The sequence below is a fragment of the Chelon labrosus genome (genome assembly GCF_963514085.1).
Source record: "Chelon labrosus genome assembly, chromosome: 5".
In the NCBI taxonomy this organism is placed as follows: Eukaryota; Metazoa; Chordata; class Actinopteri; order Mugiliformes; family Mugilidae; genus Chelon; species Chelon labrosus.
Window position 1 is genome coordinate 11745946 of NC_140341.1, and position 24997 is coordinate 11770942.

Genomic DNA, 24997 nt, shown 5'->3' on the forward strand with positions numbered 1-24997 from the left:
CTGTCCCCTCCCTCCATTATAGAGGTATAGATGGTGCAGGAGCAGCCCGCTGCATCCAGACGTCCAGTCCAGTGTGCTGCACTAGTCCTGAGAGCCAACAGCTCAGAGAAGTAGTCCGGCCACTCCAGAAGCATCCAGTTCCGACGCCTGCAGCTGCAGCACACACTTCGTTCAACCTGTTACCAAAAGACCGTGTTAAATCCTCTGACCCCACTCAGATCGCAGCAGCTTGTTCCACCTGAGACTCGGAGCCGAGATGATGACGAGGATGCAGAGGCAGTCGCACGTCTTTCTGGTCCTTCTCCTCATGGTCTTCATTGCCGGGATAGTTCTGTCTGGTCCCTCCACTCCCCGCAGGAGCAGAGGTAGGTGACATCTGCATTCGTATTGTTGTCTTCTACTGAGATAATCAGGTGGTACTATTAATTACATGTGATGTATTTTTTTAAATGCATCAATTGGTTGTCGTCTTCTCTCCTCCTAGCTGTCATAACTCTAAAAAAAGTCTAGAAAATCTATGCAAGTGATTGTAACTGTCTTTCTGTTATAGTGCTGTGATGAACTGATTGCCTTTCTGTTGTCTTTGTCTACTTTCTGTCAAATGCATGCCAGAATAGGCTTGGAAAGATGATATGTCATAGTTAGATGGATATTTATTTCAAGGATAAATGACAAGAACATTGTAACAGCACTGAGACAACCATTTACAACATACAAAGCATGTTGAGTGATGGACGCTGTTTAAAAGGCTCATTCCTAACAACATAAACCTTCTTGCAGCTTCAGAAATCCCTAAATACAAAGCTTAGCAAAAAAATGACTAAGTGTGCAGATAAAGGCCACGTGTTTTGAGCTCCGTTACTACCAGATGCAGCCGTGATATCACATTTGGCTTTAATGAAGCTCTGCCCTGTGTTTCCTGTCCAGAAGATGAAGCAAGCCAAGAAGTCTTTTGCTGTGGTACTCTAGGGCACGAGTGTAGTAAACCCACAGACTCTGGTTGATTTAATTTTTGTTAAAGAGCCATGAGCAAAACTGCCTGCTTATGTTTTTAATGTCAGTCTTTGTTTTGGTTCTTGAACAATAAGGTATTTATACATATAGTTTGAAGTCACAGCACTGTGTGGGGATTGGAAGTGATTGAATATCATCTTCTGATTATGTGCTGTTGAAGGAGAAATTCAGCCTCCCTCTGCAGTCACCTGTCTGGCTACTCATTAGAAACTGTGCGAGCACCATTTTTACGATGCCTGTGGTTTATACCCATTTCCCTGAAATGAGGTGAACAGGCCCAGTGAAGTAGGTTGGTTACTGCTCACAGGTTTTAATGAAAGTGTTTCCCGGTAGGGGGTTAAGGGTTAGACGCAAAGACGCCCCGATGAGGCAGCTTTACTAGAAACCTGCCCACCCAGCTGACAGTTTGAAGAGATTATAAATTAGCTTATTAAATCGTTTCAGGCAAAAGTTTTATTTATACTGTTCCATTGGTTTGAAAGATCTTACCGATCTTATTAAAAGACTATTATCAAACCACCTGAAGAGACTCTTTAAAATTAAACAGACTTAGACTTATTACTGCTCTTCCATATAAACAGATGTCCAAAATGTAAACTGGCAACATACTTCAAAGCAAACCATAACCAAACTTTCTCTGATTCATAGTGTATTGAGCCTCCTGTCTGATTAGGATCCTCACAAACATTCTTGGAAAATGGGAAAACTTTCCACAAATGTTTTCCATATTGTCTCATTATCCAGCTTGTGTGCCAACCATGCTCTTTTTTTTTGTGAATTTAACTTGGGTGCCCTTGTAGGACTTTGATGGTAGTAAACGTGATTTGAGGTGAGCTGACTGGAGTCTGTATAAAGAGGTAAGCACAGTGGAAAAGACTGCCTCCAGTGAATAACCTGCTGGCTGAAGTTGGCTTGCAGACAGATCTCAGTGTGCAGCTTTGGCAGATGGTTAATAGTAGCTGTGTGTGTTTTTGCTCTTGTAAGAGAGCTAAATCTCTGTTCTTTTTAAATCAAGGAGGAAACACGCTATGCTGTAAAGTGTGTTTGCTTTTGTGTGCGACAGATAATTTAGCATAATTTTAATTCTGACTTATACTTATGTATCTGAATAAACACAGCCTCATGCCATGCACCGATTAATGAGAAGAAAGTCGAGAAGATATGAGGACAAGACAGATGAATTTAAAGCACTTTAGGAAGTAAAAATACCATCAGGTTGATGGAAAGATTGCTGGTGATACATGTAGGACGGCAGAGATTGAGTGAACGAGGTGAAGGATAGGATAGAGCAGTGCCACTGGGGAAAAAGGAAAACAGCTGTTCCTCAGTTGAATCTGACAGGCGGGATATATATTGTGAGAGCGGAGAGACCTGCATGAGAGCAGCCAAGCCGATGGTTAAATGTGGGAGAATAATCTTAGGCACAACTTTCTGCTGCTGGACCGCAAGGTGAGGCCATCTGTAGGTCTGAAGGATGCAGTTGTTCCAGGGGAGGATGGGATCAAAGAGGCTCTTGCTGGATTACAGTAGATATTCACTGGGCTGAGTTACACTGGTTATTCCCATTAATTCAGCTCAGCTGCTGTTTGCTCACCAGTTAAATCATTTCATACCCTCGCTGCTCCGGCTAGTACAGAGCTCTGAGAGACTTTCGCACTTCATTGCCTTAAATGAAGGTGGCTGTTATACCAAGCACCATAAAACATCTGTCTCTGTCTCCACAGAGAGGAAAGCCAAGAATCCTCTCTGGCTCTTTGTTTCCAGCACAGAAACCTGAGAGGCTAAAATACTGTAAACAAGAGCTGCATAATAGCTCTCTGAGCCTCAGGACACCATGCATGCACAAGCAGGATAACATGTGACAGCAACATTAAAACCAGTGATATGTGAAGTGAAAACTGGTTATTTGTTTAATTTCATTTCAATGTTCTGCTGGGAAACCTTTGGTTTTGGCATTCAAGACAAGTTCCACCCACCTAAATGTTGTTGCTGACCAGGCACCCCCACCCCTTAGCAACAACACTCCCGGACGCCAGCAGCCATCCCCAGCAAGACATTGCATCTCGCCAAACCACAGAAACTGCTTAGGAATGGCTCAAATGAAAATGAAAAAGAAAAACTCAAGTGACAGACACCACAGGACACTCTCAGAAGGCTTGTTACCATTCAAAAGAGACCTACACAATGTTAGTCAGGTGGTATTAATGTTGTGGCTGATCAGCATATATATACTCTATGTGCCAGGAAGGGTGTAATCTTCCGCTAAAGAGGTGTAAAGGTGGGCAGAGCCAAATGTTGCTCCAGTGCCTAATTGGGTCAGGGGTAATTAACAAGACTTTACTTTTCTGTGTCGCTTCCATCATTAACGTCAGCAAAGAAGGGAACATTTCTGTTCCATTTCATATTTTGAAAACAAAACAAGCCTTGTAGCTCTGCTCTATTTTTTTTTTTGGGAGGCTTTGCTTTGAGTATTTATAGGTCACACATCGGCATAAGTGGAAAAGTCCAGAGATGATCTCAGTCTATTTGTTCTCATAGCATTTACTCCAAAACAGCACAAGCGAACTGCTAGTGGTGGAAATCTGTGGTTGGATAATGTCAGCCAGTAAATCAGAATGTTATGAAGCCAAAACGGCCCACACTGTACAGATGCATGTTTTAATGTTTATTTTCAAACACATACAAATCTCAAGTGGCTCTGCAGTTGAAAGTAAAAAAGTGTGTGTTGCACCGTTAACCTTATTAACTTACTGCCTTTCTGGGAGGACCATCCATCACTCGTGATGATCCAAGTTATCCGCTCAGCAGAGCCAGGATTAAGTTTCCTGTTTGTGGGTGTTTATTTTCTGGCCAGCAGGATTTCATTTTCTAGGTATTAGTCCAAATGAGGCTGACTAACATGGTAAAATGTTTATTGAAAGATGTGGCATCATTGATTGCATAATCTGACAAGTTTACTGGCTGACACCCAATGTTATGATTGATATACTTGTGTAGGGCTCAGTGATGAATTGGCCGTGTTCTCTGGGGATGCCCGTGGAATTAAACGGCTCATATCGTGTTTTAATTACAGGGATTAGGCTTCACTGCATCGATTTCAGTATATTACATCAAGTACTTCACCCACATGGTGACTGGGAATCATATTTGGGAAACCTTCGTGAAAATCTGGCTGCTAATAACATACAGATGACATTTATTAAAACACAGATTTATTGTTGGCTATATCTGGGCATAATAGCATTTTTTTCAAATTAATGTTTGGTACTCCAGATGTTTTCCTATGATAGATTGGTTAATAATGTGAAATGATTATGATACGATTGGCCCCTGGGCAGAAATGTAAAATCTAACCCAACCCTCTTGCATAACAAGACCACAGATTGGTGCGGCAGAGTCTTGTTATGATTTTTTATCGCTTTGTGTTTGCTTTGCGTCTGTGGTAGATTTGAATGTTTTTATGTTCTTTTGTGTCTCGTCTTTGTTGTTTATTCTCTTTCCAACAATAGTTTCGCTCTGTTTCTGCCTGGTAGACCTGTTCCCTAATCAATCCATGTTTGTTAGGGTGAAGAATTGATTATACTTTAGTTACATGTCCTTTGGTGGTGTTGTAAATCTTCTGAGGTCTCATTTGTTGGGGCCAGACACCGACAGATCTTCCCCGTAGGAATTATTTTCCACACATATATTTTTATGGGTAGCTAAATGTCAATAGTTTTCCTTTGCATTGTAGATGATTGATTATCAGAATGGGATTCATTCCTAAACCTTTATTCATTTTACTTTGGAAATACTGATAAGCTTTAACTGTCCCTATGGCCAAATGGCTGGGCTTTGGATTGGTTGTCATGGGGCAGAGCCAGCATTTGCTTGTACTGGAGTTTGAATCGTGCAGCCAAAAGTTTCCTAATGTTTCATGCGCTCTGAGCCTCTCTCCCTCGGAGCCAGTCGCACTTGCGTTTTATCGGAAATATTGATGGGAGAATCAAAACAAATGCCGTTTTGATAGGAAACACATAGCTGGAAAAGCATAAGGGTATTTTTCAAATCCAGGGCTTCCCCGTCTCTCACTGTCAGTGTCTTTTTTGGCATCTGGCAGCTGCTGGCACTATTCCTCCTGCAAAGTTCCACTATTTCATTTAGCACTGACATATGAGCCAAGGACGTGCTGTGGAGAGTATAATACAAGTCATAATCCAGACAGAAGTCTATTCCACTGTTTTAAGCCTTGTAGACTATGAGTGGAGGACGTTTAAGCCACAAAACAAAAGAAACAAAAGAGATGGTAATTGTCAATTAAGCAAGTTAGCTTTGTTTAATTAGTGACAAGTGAAGTTCAACTGTTGGCATACAGAGTTGTGATAATGATAAAGGTGTCGTTCTTGCCCTACATCCTTCTAAGTAAATTGTTTAAATCCTAACAGTGCCAAAACCTTAATGTGATATGCTGTATGTGACCCACAGTGCTCAGACTTTCAGTTAGAGAATGTACCAGCTCTAATACAAAGCTACTACATCTAATGGATATTATTTCTCATAAACAATAACTGCTGCTTACACAGCACCATGGAAGTAAAACTACAATAATACACATTGTTTTGGGAAGGGTCACTTTTTTTTGCCAAGTAGCTCTATGGCCAAGTCAAGTTGCATTGACCAGTGACAACAAGCTAATTTGTTGTTGCAGGCATGATACTGTGTAAATTAACATCTGCAAATGTGTTATCAAAACACAAGGTCAGCAACAGTGTCTCTTTTTGACACTTCTGGGCAACATGTGCAGTTTATGATCCTTGTAATTGGCAAATCCTTATAGTTTGTATTCTCTATAAAAGTAGCTTTCTTATCAAGTTAGTAGTACTTAAACTGGGGAGGTGGCTGCAAATTCCAGGTGGAAAACCAGTTTCTGTTTAATGTCATCAGAATCTCTTTGGCTTGTTTTACTTAACCCTAACCCTAACCTTGAATGCTGCAATGTTCTCAGAATCAACACAGCTATAACATATGTAAAAAAATGTAAAAAAATGTAAAAAAATAGAAAAATGTAAAAAAATGTAAAAAAATATAAAAAAAATAGAAAAAACCTAGGCACTCATCCAATGAGAAAGTTAAAATGCCTTTATTTTATGGGCAAGTCATACTTAAAAGACCACTTCGACGCGTTTCGGCTCAAACAGCCTTCGTCAGGAAGTGAACAAACTCTGTCACAAGTCTGTTTTAAAAAAATCATCAGTAGCAATGAGTGAACAGGTGTGAGACATTTAGATCAATCAGCCAATGGCAGACAAAGATGGCCAATGATCAAACAGGAAACAAAAAACACAAAACAAAAATCATAGGTGGCCATCAGGGGTCCTCAAAAACGCCAAGTATAATAAGGGTCCATTAGACAGATACATATCACATAAATACAATAGCAAAAGCATACATTTTTACAAGAAATGGCAATATTCTATATCTTCATTGAGACCTGGATAAAGGGTTGCCTTTAAACTAAAGATCCAAAAGCTCTCTCTTTGATTTAATTGTTTTAATCTATTCCCTCCCCTTATAGACTGTGGGATGTGGTCAATGCCAATTGCCCTTAAGACTGAAGGATCACTTCCGTGTCTGTCCTTAAAATGGCGAGCCATTGGATAGTTGTCATTTTTGGTCCTTATGGCGTACTTATGTTCTGAAACACGGTCCTGTAGTCGGCGTTTAGTCCTGCCAACATAAAAAACGTTACAGAGTGGACATTCTAGCTTGTAAATAACAAAAGTCGTTTTACAGTTAATAAAATGTCGTATTTCATATGCTTTGTCTCCGGGCACAGCTATAACATACTTGAATGTTAAACAGACCAGTGGTGTCCTTTCCTTTCTCCCCAGTGAGGCGTCAGAACATGAAAGTCCGCATCAACGCCACAGGAGACACCATTGTGATGAAGTTTTTGCGTCCCAACGCTGACACCAAGCTTGAAGGCTACATCCTGGGCTATGGCAGCAGCATGTTCTCCAAACAGTTCATTCAGCTGCCAGAGAACGGTCAGCCATACGAGACTGAGTTTGGTAAGAAACGCTGCTGGTTTCCAGTGTGGAGACAAAGATGAAATGGCTGTGATGTATTTTCACCATTTAATCACTACATAAAGGGTATGTCTGGAGCAGCAGGGAGGATATTTAGCCCTAACCTGTGTTTTTTTTCTTCTACTTGTAGATGCCGAGCCCAAGTACCTCATAGCTGTCCAGCCGATCCCAATCAACGAGGTGAAAAAGCAGTGCACAGGTATTTTTTTTTTTATGGAAAAGTAATCTTCACACGAATTTGAGCACACAGTAGACTGCAGTAAGACGTTCTTTGTTCTCAGGTAAAGTGCAACTGGAGAAGCCACTCCATTTGGTCATTGGGTCGGTGACACCCACCTCAGTTCTGCTATCCTGGGGGACTCTGCTGAAAACTCCTTATGAAGGCAATATCATGAATGACTGTCTAGAGGATGGGTGAGTTTACACATTCTTACTTTTCAAAACTTGAAAAGATGTTTTCAATGTCTAATCCTGTGGGCCTACCTTAGAAAAAATAACCCCAAACATCAAACAAAGGCAGACAAAAGATAATCATACAGATCCTTCTATGTTTTACACACCTGTGCTCAGATTTGGCTGAGTCAGGGGAAAAAGTACAAAATTTGATGCAGATTGCACCTACCAGGTTATAAAAGTACTGTAATTATCTTCTTGGGCTGAGTGCCATAACTACAGCTGCTGCTACAAATGACCGTCTGTTAATAATCACGCCAAACTATTGTACAATAACTAACTTCCTGCTCCTTTGTTTTGCCACTGCTCACAGTCTGAAAACCTATGCCACAGAAGAAAAAGTAGGCAGACGACCATACAGTAAAGTATGGAGACTGCTTTTTCAGCATTTTCATTTCTTGTACTCTGGCTGCACTATAGTTATAGTAAGCATAGAAACAGATGGTGGAATAAGTTGCTCTCTTCCTCGCTCTCTCACACACACACACACACACAGACACACACACACTCAGCACTTGGTTCAGATACTCTGATATAAGTGCATAACAGATAAATGGCTCCCTGAAGTGTCTTAGGTTGCTCAGCAGTGGATCCAGAACATCTTGTGCACACAGGTGTTTAGGAGAGGAGTCCGCCCACACAACATATGTAACACAGATTTCATTTGATGAAGAACTACCAAAAAAAAAAACCTCCTACTGTCATTTGGAGCTAATCTTCACTTGGTTTTGTAAACAGTAGTAGTTCCATGTTTCTCTTATAAAGCTTCCTGCTTTCTATGATGACAACAATTTATAGCCACAAACTAAACTAGAATGCATTCATTTGAGACATTTTGTCAACCTGTGCATTCATTTTCTTGAGAAGGAACAAAAACTCTGATGTGACATTCAAGGAATTGTCAGAATGTTTGTGAAAATCACTGTGTCACTGCAGTGCATGCGTAAAAGCTAAGTAATAATCCCATTTAATACAAAATGGCCACACATCCTCACGATTGTAAATGCAGTGGTTTTCAGACTTAAAAAACATACATTTATACATTTACTCATCAATGGGCCATTTGTGGATGGTTCAGGTATCTGGTGAAGATGCCTCCAGTGCGCCTCCCTGGCAGAGGAGGAGACCCTGGGGGTGACCCAAAATTCGCCGAAGGGGTTATGACTCTAGAATGGCCTAGGAACGCTTCGGAATTCCACAGGAGGAACCAGGATGCACCTACAAACAGACCTTAGAGTCAATAAGAGTACATCAAGATGCCTTTTATGGCATCCAGATGCCATTTGTGATTTTTAATTGACACTTCCTGGTTAACTGTTTGTTCTTTCTGCTCTGTCTTGCGCCCAGACATTACACAGTGCGTTACCGTGAAAAGAACAGGAAGTGGAACTACCAGACCTGCCCAACTAGTGATACAGTCATTGACAATCTGAAGCCAAACACAGTTTATGAGTTTGGTGTCCAGTCCAATTCTAAGGATCGCCCTGGAATGTGGAGCAAGCCCGTCATTCACAACGTCAGTATGCCAGGTACAGAAGGTAAGTCAGTGTAGCCAAACTAGTACTTTATATGTTGGTTATGAATGAAGAAAAAAATGCATCTTTTCATTTTATTGAATACATATATTTTATAGTAAGTAGCTCCAGGGAAGTTTAAAGTAGAAGTACAATGTTCTGGACAGGAAACCACGATCAGATTATACAATTCATCTGTCGACATATATATGTTCATTGATTGAGTTTTGAGAAGAAAACCCAATGCTTTGTCCTGAAGTATCTTTTTTTTTTTTTCTTCTCTGTGAGTCTGTAAAGTTTGCACTTGCATGTGTTTTTTTTGGTATGATGTGGAGACAGGCCCTTTGTTTTTGTGTTGTTTTTCATGTAACTTTTTCTGTGGCCTTGATCGTGGTGACATTATGCGCATATGCAGTATCATATAAGTCCTAACATACTGAATGTTGCTGATTCAGACCCATCTTGTGGTTAACTCATGTTGAGGCTCGACTGAGGAGCCTTATTCAGTCATTGAAAGACATCTTGAGCAAAGCACGTTTGAAATGTGTTTTTACTTAGTTCCTTCACTTTCTTTTAACTCTGCAGAACTAATTTTTGTTCTGCTTCTTGTCTTGTATTTCTAGAGAGGCCCATCAGGAAAAACTTTAAACATCCCATCAACCCTGTGGTATGTAATGGATACTCTCAATTCCTTATCAAAGCAAAACCAGAGATTTGTAGATAATGCTGCATGCCTTTTATTGTATTAATATGCAGATGGAGATGTTAAACGGTTTAGGCAAAATGAAAAGTCTATCATAAGCAAGTGAGAGGTATGAGGCTAGACAGGAACACTTCCTCTCCTTAAAATAAAATAAAACAAAATGGGAACTGGGTGTGGATTTGGAAAAGGTGATCTTCTTTAGAGCCCATGTTGTACATTTTAGTGAGCTTATACTATTCTCAGTGTTGTTTGCCTCATTAATTTCCATGCAAGCGCTGAATGGAAACAGCATCAGTACAGCCAGGACTGGCTGAGCCAAAGAGAGCAGTCTGTAGCTGGCTAACCTCTAGAGTGGAAAATGATTGAGCAAAAAGGGAGATGAGTTAGAGGGACAAGACAAAGAGGGATAATGGTGCTGAAATGAGTTGAGAGAAGAAAGGTGGCACTGATTTTCTGACAGTGCGGGGCTGCTCTATCATGTGTCGTGTGGAGCCCAACACATAAAACATCACAGCTGTTTAGATTTAGCTGCAAGACTGGCTCTTCCACAGGGAAACTTTGAATAACAAGCTTCTCACCAGGGACTTTACCAATTTGTCACAGAGTACAGACCTCATGAGTTCTAAAGAAATGGCAGAGAAAGAGATGACACTGAGGGCCAAGGTTGATACTTTGGATTTTGTGATCATTACAGAGAATAATGACCACTTCTTCCATTTGTCTTTCACCCTTCAGAAACCCTCAACATCAGATTCCCACCCATTCTTTCCTCCTCACCATGGTAAGTCAATAGAGACACGCTGTTTTTAGTGTATTCCATTGAACTCTTATTTCCTAAGAAATGTCTGATTCAGTCCTTTTCATTGACCCCAGTTTTAATGCTCAGCCCGAGAACAGAGTTTTTGTTTTGCTTGTTTATTGTGGGAACCAAATACATCAAGATTTGTTCATACGTTCCCACTGAATGGAGACCAGTAGACTGATATATAAAGCTGTGGAAAAATTTGACCCGCCACAAACAAAGCTAGGGTGCTTTGAAGAAAACATTTTATCAGTCCATTTCACACAAAGTGCAGTTTTGAAAAGCAATTGGGAACATCCTGGAGAACTTCTCACAGTTCCTTCTGTGGATTCAGGCAGTCTCAGTGCCTTGTTTGGGTTTGTGGCTTTATTTCATTCTGTTTGCTTTAACCAGTGTCTTTTTGGGTTGAAGAACCTCCAGTGAAAAAGCACCAAAAAGCAGACTGACACTGAACACGTTCTAATAATTAGAAACTTCTGAAAATCAGTCCATTTATGTTTGAAGTGTTAGCCTTAGATCTCAGATTTAGATTGATAACAAACATTCTCATTAAAGGTTTTGCTGATGTGTACGATATCTAACTCTAATGTGGCATGTAACATTGTTTTCTCCGAAGCACATTTTGCACATACAGTATTTACATGAGTCTACTATTTTGCATAACTCCCCCAGAACTGAAAGTTAAGACATTGTAAGGTTTGACTCCTTGACTTTAATCTCTCCTTTGTCCTTGTCAGTTCCCGCTAACAGGACCCGGGGCAGACAGCCTCTCCCAAGGATTATAGCCAAGACAACTCTTGGTAATGACTTTTCTGGCCTAAAACTGGGTTCAGAGGTCAGAATGAACTCTGACCATTCTACCTGACTTCTCTATCTCTGTCCTGCTGGAAACCTTGCCTCATTGTATACTATATATATATTTATATATACTATTCTATTCTACAGGACATACAGTAATAACTTTTCTCTCAGGTCTTTTAACGTACACTATATTTCTCAGCTCCAACCACAACTACTAGACAGGAATCTCTGTCAACCCCTGGACCCACACTTCCTTTGGTCGCCAAACAGCCAATCGGTAAACAGCGAATCATAGTTCTTTTTGAAAGCACTTCACTGCTCTTATTCTGGCTTTGTGAAATCATAGACTTGGCAATGCCTTACAGTCTCCTTTTGTAATAGCTGCATGAGCTAGAGTGGCATGTTCTGAGTGAGTTCAGTAGCCAGACCTGTGACCCGGTGGATGGTGCCAGCTGTTTGGATTGTAATGCAGGTAAGGTAGATAGCGTTAGCTGCATGGCCTTTTTAGTCAAACAGGTTCTTGAAACAAAGAACCTCAAGAACAAGATTGAAACTTAGCTTGTTCTCATTGATATTCTCAGGGTTCTTTTGTTTTCACTTATTTAAAAATGATTTGCAATCTGCAGGTCTATCACAGGTTAACAGAAGTTAAAATCAGTTGGACACACCTGCAAACCAAAAGTACTATAGAGAATCAGTCCCAGGTCAGAGATACTCGCTAGATGCTGCTTATTCAACCAACACACTTCAGTCATAAAACTCACTTTAACTCAAACCTCAAATATACCCACTGTATTTCTTTTTTTTTTATTTCAGGATTTACACCATAACTTTTTTATTTTCTTTTTTATTCATTCCAATCTCATGCTTTTGCTTTCAGTACAGTGCAGTCAATGGTGTGAAATCTGCATGACAAAACTGCATGAAGAAGATGTTTCTCTCTCTCTTGCAGGAAGTTCATCAGAAACTCTTTAAACTCTTTTTTTTCCCCCTCTGTTTCATTTGTATTATTCTCGCACTACTCACACTTTTTGTGAGACCCATTATCTCTCATTTATCACCTTGTCCACTATTTCTTAAGGTGAAACTCTATGCCTGAATGTGAAGACACTTCCAAGTAATTAACTATTTTTAATAGATGCGGAACAATGTTTGTCCAATGCTGTCCTTTATTGGAATAGAAATTATCCAACAAACCCCTTTAACTGAGGCATTTTTGGCAATACGTGACCATACTGTACATTTGGTGAAGTACTAAATACCCGGAATCCCATGTTATCTATACAGGCTTTGTTTGCCTGTGGCTTTCTTTTCTCTTTGTCTGACTTCTGACTGTGGTAAACATCTGATCAGACTGAACAACCACTTTAGAGTGGTCCATTAAAATCCCACAGCTAATGATCAAACGGTAACTAGTAAACCCTCATGTGACATAGCCTCTCAAAGGCATAGCCAATGGATTTGAATGGCTGTCAATCAAAGGTCTCCTGGCCATATTAGTAGAGTCTGTCTGTAGTAACACGGTTGTTACATTGCAAATGCCTCCATATGGTCAGTCTGCCTTTGAAATTGGACTCGTTCTATCAGACTAGTGCCAGGTAGAAGTTTTTGTGGCTGTACTCTGTGAAGTTTTAGGAACATCCTGTTCTCAATTTTACATTTTGTTCTCTTTGGTTGATCATGTTCTAGATAACACAAATAACAATTTGCTTTATTAATTAAAACAATCTTTCCTACAGAGGATTTTAGTTGAATTTATATTTTACAATACGGCATTGTAGCTTCACAGCCATATTCTCTCTCTTTCTCTCTTACACACAACCCAGGAGGAGGAGGCCTCTCCAGATCTGTCTTCCCTCCTTCCCGGGAGGTCCCATTAGCTCCAAAGCTCCATCATCCACTACACATAACATCAACCATTGCACCACAACAGAAAGCCCAGTCCCTGCCTCATACACAACCGTATTATCAACCATTACTGCCAACGTCCAAGCCCCAGCAACCTCAACTGCTAATACCACATTCCCAAAGTGAATCACAACCTCAGTCAACATCAAAGCCCATAACCCAGACCCAACCACAACTCCACACAACATCCCGACCAGAAGTCCAGCCTCAAACACAACCCCAAACAACAACCCCACCAGAACTTCAGACCCAACCTCAGCCACAACTCGTAACAATATCCCAATCCAAACACGAAGCCCAGCCTTTAACACATTTAAAAACCCAGACCCAACCTCATCCTCAAGTTCAACCAACTCTTAAAATCACACCTGTGACACTTTCTCCAACCATGCAACATACACACAAACAAACAAAGGCACCACAACCTCAGTTAAGCACCAAGCAACTGTCTAGTACTAAACCAATAACTAAACCAGGGATCATTTTTGCCCAACCCAAGCCTACAACACAACCTCAACCCAAGAATCAACCCGAGCCTACAACACAACCTCAACCCAAGAATCAACCCAAGCCTATAACACAACTTCAACCCAAGCCTACAACACAACCTCAACCCAAGAATCAACCCAAGCCTACAACACAACCTCAACCCAAGAATCAACCCAAGCCTATAACACAACTTCAACCCAAGCCTACAACACAACCTCAACCCAAGAATCAACCCAAGCCTATAACACAACTTCAACCCAAGCCTACAACACAACCTCAACCCAAGAATCAACCCAAGCCTACAACACAATCTCAACACAAGAATCAACCCAAGCCCCTACTGCCACCTCAACCAAAAAAACAACGAAAGCCTCAGCCAAAAAGACAGACACAATCCCAACCACAACCTCCAATAAATAAACAGCCAAAACCTCTACAACGTCACCCAAACTTTCAGCCACAGCCCCAATCACCACCTCCAAGAAAGACCCAGCCCCAACATGTACCTATTTCTCAGCCAAAACCTGGGCCTCGGTTTCAGCCTCAGACCAGGACCGACTCTGATCCCACCAAGGTTTCGCCAAGGCGGGCAGACCCTACGGGTAACTTTTTGCCATCAGCAATCCAAGCATTACAAACTTATCGAAAGTTACATTTTAAAGGGGGCACATTTATTTAAATATTCAAATTAATAAGAAAACATCTGTATTTTTAAAATGACAAGCTGGTATATTCATCCTTGTTAAAGGTTAGAATTTGGATATATGACAGTTCACAAAGTGTTTTGATGATTGCAACAAATCACCTATGTCACTGCACTGATTTCGAAATCAACAGTGCTGCTGGACTTTGACAAACTTGAGTAGACTATGCCCCCTTTAAAAGTTAAAAACAAATATTATATATAATACGAGATAAATAGTGAGTTTTCTTTCATACAGCTCCTAGTCCACCAGAAGAGGGCAAGCCTCTACCAAGACCTGCCCTGGCTACAGAGGAGGCTGGTAGTTATAATCATGGTAAACACCATGACAAGTTTGTCCCATTACCATCTCTGCTTTTCCGTCAGTCCACGTGGAACACAGTGCTTTCAGTTGTATTTCAAACCATTGGATGATGTCACTGCTTCCCCATCTCCATCTCCATCCTACCACCCTACCACCCTACACACCCCACCCCCACGCGTTGTCCCTGTCTCCATGTGTGCCTCCATTTCCAGCACAGCACACTCACCTCACCCCTGGCCACTCACACCCAGAGCAGTCTGGCGAGCTTTGGATGTCTTTTATGCCTCTCTATCATTTCATCCATTGTCAACTTCTTGGCATTCCCTTTCACTGACGTGCTTTATCATTTGTTCCATCTAGGTACAGCTTTCAAGCTCAGAAGTGGATCGTCACTAACTTCCAATTGCCTTTCTGCTCATTTAGGTACTGGCGTCAACAAGCCATCAGTTCCTGAAGTCCAGCGTTTTCCCATTAGCTCATCTGTTCCTACCGCAGGAAGAAACACCACGCTGTCTCGCATCCGGGCTCCTCCTCATTCCACTAATCATGGTGTCAGACAATTCTCTCCATCCAGGACAGCCACCCCCTCTCACAACTCCAACACACCTGGCGGTAATGGAGTACTTAACTTTCCCCTCCGCCTATTCCCTTTATCCAAGCAGCTACCTCAGGATATTCTCTCCTCTTGGCACTCTCTCACGCTCTCATCTGCAGCCATACAGAAGAAGACAAACTCATGGCTTTTAATTTAGCTTGACGATCCATGTTGAAATTCCTTTCTTCTTCCATTGCCCTCTTCTTCTTACAGTACGTACGCTCTCCACGCTCTGCCACATGTGCTTGGCTGCGTACTTCTCACCTTTACCATGAGCAGCAGTGGCGTCTCTGGGGTCAGGATCGTTAACATGATTTACGGCCCCTGTTGTTGGCCAGGTGGGAAGCCTGGCCACAGCACTGGCCAGGACACACCACATTTTACACCGACCATGCCAAGCCAAGCACTGTGCAATGCAGTAAAGCCTTCAGTCTCTTTCTCCTTTCTCCTTCTGCATCTCTTTTTCTTTCAAGCGCACAAACTCTTCGCTAAGAGTTATAGAAGAGAGCATGACAGATGTTAAAACACAAGATTTGATGTTTAAAACCTAAATCCTGAACCCCTGTAAAACCAGACTGAAAATACAAACACAAAGTTTTATTGCCACTGACACTGGACATTTTGAAAACGGAAGAAATTAGACGAAAGCTTCTTCTTTTCTTTCTGACATTCTCCTTATTTGGTGTTTGTTTGTCCCACAAAACATTTCATAACAGACCTCTTTTTCCCTCCAACAGCCAGTGGGGTGCAACATAGGGGCATTGGTCTTCCTAAGCCTGTGGTGTGGCCCAGAGGGAAACCTGGTAAAGACAAACCAAGATAATTAGCTTTCAGTGTTCCTCGCTCACTAACCTAAGAGGCACTGTCATGTCCCGTCCCGCGCAGTCACACTGATCAGTGCTCACAACCTTTTCATGCTCTGTGATTGTCAACTTGTGTGTCACAGTGTGTGACAAGTGTGTCTGCTCGTGGTCTATGTTATCCCAGTAGCTTTTACTTGACTGAGACTGAAGCCATGTATAATTAAAAATTTGGCACATACCTGTCACCACCACATTATTTAGTCTACAGCACATACGGACTTGTAATCAGCTGGTTTAAATTAGTTTGAGAATAGTTGAGTGTGGTTTTTGCTAAAAGGTAAATGTGGTTTGACCCATTTTTTTGGTCAATCACATTGTTTCCATTCTGCCAGACAGGATCAGTTAATTGGTGTAATTGAACCCATCTCAAGTAGTAATGCAAACCACGTCTGGACCACATGCATTAATGGTGAAGCTTTTCTCACTCCTTGTTGTTCGGAGTTGTTAAAAGAAGTTATGCTTCAGTCCCACGTCACAGCTGGTGTGTGTTATTTCTGGAAACTTGGACAGTTTCAGAGGTCTTCAAGGAGTCGCAAGGCTCTTTGGAAGCAACTCTACAGAAAAGTCGTTTTGCCTGCTACCCTGCACATTCAAGCACAAACTCCCAGTGACCGTACTTTTTTAAAAGGGCATTGTCTACTTTTAGTTTACATCCATGAATTAGATGACATGCATGTAAATAGTAGTACTTTCTATACCAAAAAGCATTCTACAGCGTTGTACGGCTGGTACAGAGTGTGCTTTTGGCAAAAGAGAGAATTTTAGCGTGTCCACGGCAGTTTTATAGAGCTCAGCTTCACATTGGCATTTCAACTTGAATTCATTTCAAAGCTGTACTTATGTGCAGGTGTTCACCCGTGAATCCCATCCACCAAATCTGTGTGTGTTACTAAAGCAACAACCTTAGTGTTGTGAGACCTTGGTATGTATTTCAGTGGGAATATTTTTTCCTGGACCGCCTGTGTTTTGATTGCTTATATTTTCACATTCTCACCCTGAAAAAGAAGTTATCTGACAGAAACCAGCGCTCATGGTACTGCTGCTGTTGTAAATCACACATCTGATTCGGAGACGTTTGGCCCATCGGGGGCTCGGCTTACTCTTTGAGGGGGTTCATTCTTTGACAGCAAACCAAACACAACAGCTGAAGACACTATAGACTAGCACTCACTATGTCACGTACTTTGTAGACGTATGTTTTACATACTGTTTATTGACATCACATTTTATCACATCACATCTTGATGGTTGTGTTGTCATTCCCTGCCCAGTGAACCACGACAGCCCTCTTCAGATCTGTCAGTTCTTCATACTTCACACAGCTCTGCGTTTATGTTTGTATATCTTGCATTTTAATTACCATAGTGTGTGAGCATATGTTTGCCATTAGCTGACAGCTATACCACATGTGAGTCAGAGGCTTTACTATTCTCGATGTTAACCAGTGAGATGTGTAGGGAGATGTGTTGTTGTAGTTTCTCTTGGATATGCGCTGCTGTTTGCCAGAGATTGATGATTTATGCCAAACAGGGGGAGGTCAGCTCAGGAACAAAATAGTCCAAAAGAAGTGTGTTTTGGCCTCGACACATGGACAGTTATTGTATCTTGTTGACAGAATGACCATTATTAAACCTACAAGATAAGAAATGACAAAGGGAGTAAGTGCTCTGGGTATTAGTTATTCCAAAGCAACTCCAATGTGAAACATGTGAATGATACTGATACTCCTGTAAAGCCTCCCAGAGCTTCTCTCCCTCCTCGTTTAAGATATCACTAAACACTAATTTAGGATGATTTTTCTTGTTTAACAACATTAAATCATGGCAGAAGCATCATATTAAAAAAAATCTGAGTCTGACAGTTTGTAGCTGAGGTGTTTTCATCACAGAGGCCTGTACATCTTTATGATCACTTACCCACTTTGCTGAAGCCAGTCCATTCCTTGTGTTCATTTAAGCAGTTCAGTGAAAATCATGTGGTCTTCATCTCATAGCTGGGTTGATTTTTATTGTGTTTTCTGTGGTGGGGGGATTCTGTGGAACATTTGTCGGTGAAACGGCATCGGATCCAAACGGATTTTGGAAAGTCACACACAAGTTATTTGACCTGCTGCCTTGGTTTCTTGTTCAGGATTTACACAGCGTTTTTAAATTCCTCTGTTATTCTTATAGGGATTTTAGGGTGAGCGGTTCAGGCGCTGGTTTATAGTTTCATCTCTGACGTGGGGTTTTTATTAGGCACAGGTCGTGGTAGTGATCTGCGTCAGCACTTCGCAAAGTCACGTTTAGGCATTTCTCATGCGATCTGCCTGGCTGCTTTATTGTTGCTTCTGTTGTGCTTGTGTTTGTACACCCATGTTTCATCACATTGTATTTCTGCAGACGTCTGTCCTGTTAAATGTCTCCCACTCTTCAAACCTTCATGATTATTGCACTTCATTAACTTTAATCAACATTCATTTTCAGTTTTGTATCTCTTCTCCAGTTTGGGCCACCTGTAACTTTCTTTCAGTTGGGATATTAATCTGAAATCGACTCTTGTTTCCCACAATTCCCTGCAGTTCAGCGCACCGTTGTTCCTGGTAACAAGAGACCCAACCAAGTGGGGAAACCTAGCAATCATGGTGAGGGCAACAGTGATGGACGCACTGAACACTACCGCACCTCATCCTGTGTACCGTAATTACACACTCAGAAAGCCGAGAGGAAAACGTGATTTAAAGGATAATCGTGGTGTTTTTAAACCTCTCCCCGAATGTGGACAAAAATGTTTGGAATCAGTTCGGTATTGAGCAAGAATGCTACAACTGTGAATGTCAAACTCTTTCCTCAGGCTCTGATCCCCATCAGAAAAACATAATAAAACACAAGTTTGAGGAATAGTTTGACACTTTGGTAAATATAAATATTCAGTTTCTTGCTGAGACTTTGCACGAAGATTGTAAGCAGGTGGAAACCGTCAAGCCAGCACCTTCTTGAGTCAATGCATCTGACCAAGAAATAAACATTCCTGATAAGACAACCAGCTTTGTTTTATGTACAGATTAAAAAGTATGATTTTTTTTTTTTGTGTGCGTGTGTGTGCTATTGATTTTTGTTTGTTAAGCCAAACTGCTGAACTACCGTAATATTTAGCATACAAATGGTGATAGAGTGATAACAATTTGTTCATCTAACTCTCAGCAAGAAGGTCAATATGCTAATTTTCAAAGATTTAAAACTATTCCTTTAAACGTTCCTCGAAATGTTTGTCAGCTTCACTGATATATCTGCTAGAAAGCGATCACCTTTCTTTTAACCTGTTAGGAAATCTGTCCGTTGTATTTTACATGTTATTTTTTATGCTTGTTAAACTCCGTCTCGATAGCCTTGCAAGTGTGAAAGCTGTCTTGTTTATTAGTCTCGCATGCAGTCATATTTTATTCCGGTACCAGTTCCATATTTTCATATTAAGTTTCAGGTTCTCCTTAGTAAGCTGTGTTATTCAAATTAAAAGTGCTAAAAGTGCTGAAATAGCTTACACAAAACAACATCGTAATATTACTGCTCATCTTAGTTTCGTGTTGCTGAAGTTTTTTTCTGTCCATGTTTCACTCACCGTCTTCACAAAAGTGCACAGAGCAAGTGCGTGTGTGAGTGCATCTGGGCATCTTTGGTCTCAGCAGATGTATTCTGGCTGCCCTTTATTCCCTTTATAGAGCACAAGAGATATTACTCAATAAGCAATCTCTGATCTCTCTGCAGCCAGGAAAAGGCCACTGAGTTGCTCGGTGAGGATGGCCAGAGCAGATGGATCACAACTGTGTATGACTCTGAGTCAGAGGATGAAGCAGAAGAACTGATCTCTCCTCCTCCTGCTCTCTGTCCTCAGATAAACCCATGACCATGAAAGGAGACAAGGAGGCCATCTTGAAGCTGTTCCCTCCGGTCACAGTCAAACCCAAGCAGGAACGCCGACAACAGACGACCACCTTGCATCCAGCAGTAAACAGTATGTGAAACACATCTTTTAATTTTTCTTACAGAGGTACATTGCCATTAGGACAAACAACAGTAATTACATGCATACGATAATGAACAGGGTATGTTGGTGATGCACCTGGCTTGTGTAAAATCTGTAGTTGTAAGACTAAAGAAGAAAAGTGTTTAGAGGCTGAAAGGAACCTGCATTCAGGCCAGTGCAGGTGCTGGGCTGGATGGTCACTGACCTGGGCCAGAGCTGTTAAAAACGAGGACGGTGAGAGCTGCCAGGGACTGCTGGCACATCGAACTAACCTCCTCCTCTCCATTTTTCAGTCAGCCGTTTTGACAAAGATGAAAACTACTCCATATTCAGGCCCTTGCCTGCATCAGAGGTAGACATCATGGGCAGGAAGCGCTTTGTAGGTAAGACGTCATCAGGTGTATTTAGAAGCTCCTCAGTGAGTTTACACTCGAAACATTTAGCCTGAATAACTCAAATTCTAACTGTACCTGTCTACAGCTCCCCATGTGATCTATAAGACGGATAAAAAGCCCGATGAGCCGTGCTCCATCACCTCCTCCCTCGCTTACTTCCCTGATGAGGAGGGCAGTGATCAGAATGTGACGGGTCCTCCCCGTGTACCACCGTCCAACCTCACCGTGGTTACAGTGGAGGGCTGCCCGTCCTTCGTCATTCTGGACTGGCAAAATGCTGACAATGAAACCAGAGGTACAGCATAAGTAAATGAAAGCTGATGTCTAAAATAACTATGAGCGAACTGTGGGTTTAAAGTTTTATTTTAGGGAAACTCTCTGCTGCAGAGTCGCTGCGGGTCAGCGGGAGTTGGGGCTGAGTTGCAGGTTTCTTCTTGTTTTTAAAAATAAACAGATGGCCATGTATATTGAGTTTCCTGCTTGGTAACACTCAAGAAGAGGCTCAACGCTTCATCCAATTTATTGTTTATTAGTAACTTCTGCATTTATAAAACCTAAATCCTAATCGTAGGTAAAACTGTCCTAAACTCAAAGGACGTAATCTGCCTCTTACTTCTACCGTCTTATCAAAATATCTCACTGTTTCCCAACTTATAGTAGAAGTCTAAATGTTAAATGATGTTTTTGTTTTGTCAGAGTATGAAGTTGTGTCCACCACTAAAGGACCGAATGGACAGGAGGTGTCTATACTGACAACCAACCAGACGCACACAGCCGTGGAGAATCTCAAACCAGAGAGCAGGTATGAAACCCCGGCATTGGCTTGTAATCATTTACTGAACAGACTGGGAATAAGCTTCAGGTTTGGCCATGTATCTTCATAAACAATGTCTGCTTTAACCGATTAAATTAGTAAGAGTATCTGGTGATCTAATGATCTAATTAGATTTGTCTTCAGAATCACTTGAACTCTTGCAGCCCGCGCAGCGAATCACATTTGGTTTTGCACCAAAGTGACACAAAAGCCGAAGAAATCTGGGTGGAGTGGGTCACTGAGTTTTTAATTACATCTCAGCATCTGGAGTCTCAAGGCTCACCAGAACCCTCCCCTGGGCTGGGTTTGCTAGACTGGCCACTGCCAGCACATCTGAACGCAGCACGTGGAATAACCATCAGCTCTGTGTGTGTGTGTGTGTGTGTGTGTGTGAACCCGTATTAGCTGTCAAAGGCATGAAAATATTATGCATCCCAGCTCTGGAGATGTGAGGAAGTTTGGATTATGCTTTTTTTTCTCCTTTTTTCGCTGCATGTGACTCAGATCTGTTCTTTTATTTCAGTTATGAATTCACAGTAACGCCAAAGAATGAGCTGGGGTCCGGACCCTCCAGTGATCCCGTGACTTTTAGCACAGAATCAGGCAAGTTTTACAAACAATCTGTTCCCTGATAGACCCGCATGTGTTCGTACTTCTATGAGAGACTGACTGGTGTTCATGCCAGTGACTTATCAGGTAGCAGTTAGCATTTCTTTGAATCTCAGTAGTAGTAGACGATTAATCAGCTGCTGAGTTATGACTGATTAAGACTCGAGGGTCTTGTCACGTCCTCTGAAGCTCATTTCTAACAAATCTTTCACCTGGTGATCACAGAGTTCTGAACAAAGCTGAATGACTTATACAGCAGCTGAATTATGTTACTGCGTTTTGTTTTTTTTATTCAAAACGTCGGCACTGAGAGGGACTGCTTCGCTTAATTGGCCTCCTGCCATTTGCAATCAAAGCCTTTTCGGGAATGAACACTATGAATACTGTGCCAGATCTGCTCTCATACAAGTCTGAGTTTGTTTCAAAACGTCTGATGACCGTGTAAACTCTGACTTCTTTTAATCATTGCAACTTTCCCTCGTTATTTGTAGCGGATCCACGAGTGAGCGAGCATGTTTCAGGTGAATATATTTTTTTTTTCCTCTTACGAATTAACCAAACCTTTCCCAGTTAAGATCATGTTCAGGTGCACCACAAACGCTATATTAAAGCTTTGAGTGTAAATGTTTCCTCTCAGGCAAAGATGCCATCTGGACTCAGTTCCCGTTCAAGTCTGACGGCTACTCTGAATGCAATGGAAAGCAGTTCGTGAAGAGGACTTGGTACCGGAAGTTTGTGGGCATCCAGCTGTGCAACTCCTTGAGATACAAGATCTACCTGAGCGACTCGCTCACCGGTATTTAATTTGTCACATTTTAAGAACTGTTTTAGTTGAACAACAGAGCATGTTTGAATTATTATAGCCTCATCACAGAGATTTATGTTAAAGGGTTTGTTATTATAGTACTGGTTCATTTGTGTGTTAACGTCATAGGTTAGATAACTTTATTAATCCATCGGACAGCAGATAAAAAACGAAGAACCGCAGCAGCAACACATACTCTAAGAGGACATGAGTTTAGGTGCTGTCACTAAATATAGAAAAACGAATATATTCAGCGGTTGAATCTGACTCTGCTGGAAAAATGTCAATAAAACAGGCAGTAAATATAAAAATAAAACCATAAACGTTACGTCAAAAATACATTTCTTAGAAAACATGTGGCACATCTGTGGAGCAGCCCGACCTTCTTAACATAATCACCCAATTCTTCATCTTTTAAACAAAGACCAGTGTAAAACACACATCTCTGAGCACATTTAAAAGCTTTTGTCTTACCTTGAAAAGTAACCCACCATTTTCTGCAGGCAAGTTTTACAACATCGGAGATCAGACGGGGTACGGCGAGGACCACTGTCAGTTTGTGGACTCCTTCCTGGATGGACGCACTGGCACCCAGATGCTCGCTGACCAGCTACCAACCAGGCGAGGTATTTTAGCGAGCCGTGGCCGTTATAAATCATTTGCCATGTTTTATTCGGTCGACTCTCATGTCTCCTCTGTCTTTATGTCAGGGTTCTACAGAGCGATGCGGCAGGAGCCTGTCAGCTTTGGAGAGATAGGAGGGAAGTCGCATGTGACTTACGTAGGCTGGTATGAGTGCGGCACGCCCATACCTGGGAAGTGGTAAGACCCCACAGGGCTGTCCAGGAGGATGACTCCCTTGGCGGTGAGGAAGAAGATGGGCATCAAAGACGCCTGAGTAGGCCTGAAGGGAGGTGGGCCTTTCTTTTATGTTACCATGGACACTGTAGATGGCTCTGTCTGCTTGAACTCACCCTACTCTCCTTGGTGTGAAACCATACCAGGATTATTAGGTGTCGCAAAACTCTCTTGAGTGCATTTGTAACAACTTAATTTCTCTATTTATCAAAAAAAAAAATAATATGTCACAACAGATGAAAGAAGGCAGGAGTTGAATATACGGTAATCACAGAGAAAATTGTTGGGAAGCTGGCTCCCAAACTGTAATAACTTGTATGATAATATTTATCAAGGGATCGTTATTGAATATTCTGTGTGCTCGGGCTTTTGAGGTGAGAAAGTACAGAAATGTTCCCAATACTTGTGTCATGTCAGTGAGCACACGCATTGGTCATGTGTATACAGAAAGCTACCAGTCATACTTTCATCATACATGTGGACTGTAAAATACAAATACACACAGACATGCAGAATTGACCTTCTGCTGGCCCTAAGGGATTATTAGCAGTTGCAATTTGCACAGTATTAAACTGGTGTTCATATATGTATATGGTGTGAAATATGGTGTGTTTACCAGGGATCATATACTGTAGTTTGACACTTTTCAGGTAAAAGATAAAACCGCTTTAGCCAAATTGTTGTAACAATCCAGAGTTTGAGCATAGCATTTCTATGGGGCCACTTGGGAACCTAAGATTTTTTTTTTTTTTTTTTTTTGTATTTTTTAATGTCTTGTATTTTATAAAAGAATAAATAAATAAACTTAAGCTTCAATATGGAAACTATACACACTCAGAATACATACTTTATGTTTTTGGAGAAGTGTATTTGGAAGCTGTTAATCATTCTCATTCATGACTGCAGCTGTTTGATGCAACATGTATATTTTCAGAAATAAATCTTGTTTTTATATTTACTATATTCAGTAGCTTCTATGGTAAAGGTTGGAATGTTTTGGGGAAATTAGCCGTCTGTCGACAGCGAAGATTGATGGATGCATTGTCACTGTCGAGGCTTATTTTGGAAACGAGCAGGCCTGCTGCTGTCAACACCTCTGAAGCTCATAAATGCTTAGTTATTTTTGGGGGTTTTTATGTCTTTATTTTGACAGGTGGTGGTGAAGAAAGAATATAGTCTCTTTATTTTAAATTATTCTAATTTAATTTGTACAAAAAAATAACTCTGTTAAGAAAAAAAGACAACTTGACATCTTGGTAGCACCAGCGTTGCCTAGCAACTGGTGGAGACTCCAGGA

General features: G+C 41.3%; 1 protein-coding gene across 4 annotated transcripts; it reads left to right on the forward strand.

The window, feature by feature from the left end:
* On the forward strand, positions 1-24663 carry abi3bpa (ABI family, member 3 (NESH) binding protein a). 4 transcript variants are annotated; one of them, XM_084545481.1, is made up of 21 exons: positions 1-365; positions 6885-7064; positions 7213-7281; positions 7364-7496; positions 8883-9073; positions 9673-9716; positions 10488-10533; positions 11292-11354; positions 11555-11632; positions 15183-15371; positions 16092-16157; positions 18778-18840; positions 20088-20207; positions 20513-20602; positions 20700-20909; positions 21311-21416; positions 21952-22031; positions 22529-22558; positions 22675-22833; positions 23346-23468; positions 23553-24663. In XM_084545481.1, the coding sequence occupies exons 1-21, from the start codon at positions 257-259 to the stop codon at positions 23666-23668; spliced, it is 2265 nt and encodes a 754-aa protein (XP_084401607.1). In that variant the 5' UTR covers positions 1-256; the 3' UTR covers positions 23669-24663. The 4 variants fall into 4 exon arrangements, with proteins under 4 accessions (XP_084401607.1, XP_084401608.1, XP_084401609.1 ...); XM_084545482.1 differs by lacking the exon at positions 11555-11632; XM_084545483.1 differs by lacking the exons at positions 11555-11632; positions 15183-15371; positions 16092-16157.
* The last annotated feature ends 334 nt before the right edge of the window (positions 24664-24997 follow it).

What these genes read in the sequence shown, in the direction of transcription:
- abi3bpa (XM_084545481.1), top strand. Translation starts at nt 257, where the DNA reads ATGATGACGAGGATGCAGAGGCAGTCGCACGTCTTTCTGGTCCTTCTC. An exon ending in CAACTCCAACACACCTGGCG is followed by an intron (nt 15,372 to 16,091) that starts GTAATGGAGTAC and finishes TCCCTCCAACAG; the next exon opens with CCAGTGGGGTGCAACATAGG. An exon ending in GGGCAGGAAGCGCTTTGTAG is followed by an intron (nt 20,603 to 20,699) that starts GTAAGACGTCAT and finishes ACCTGTCTACAG; the next exon opens with CTCCCCATGTGATCTATAAG.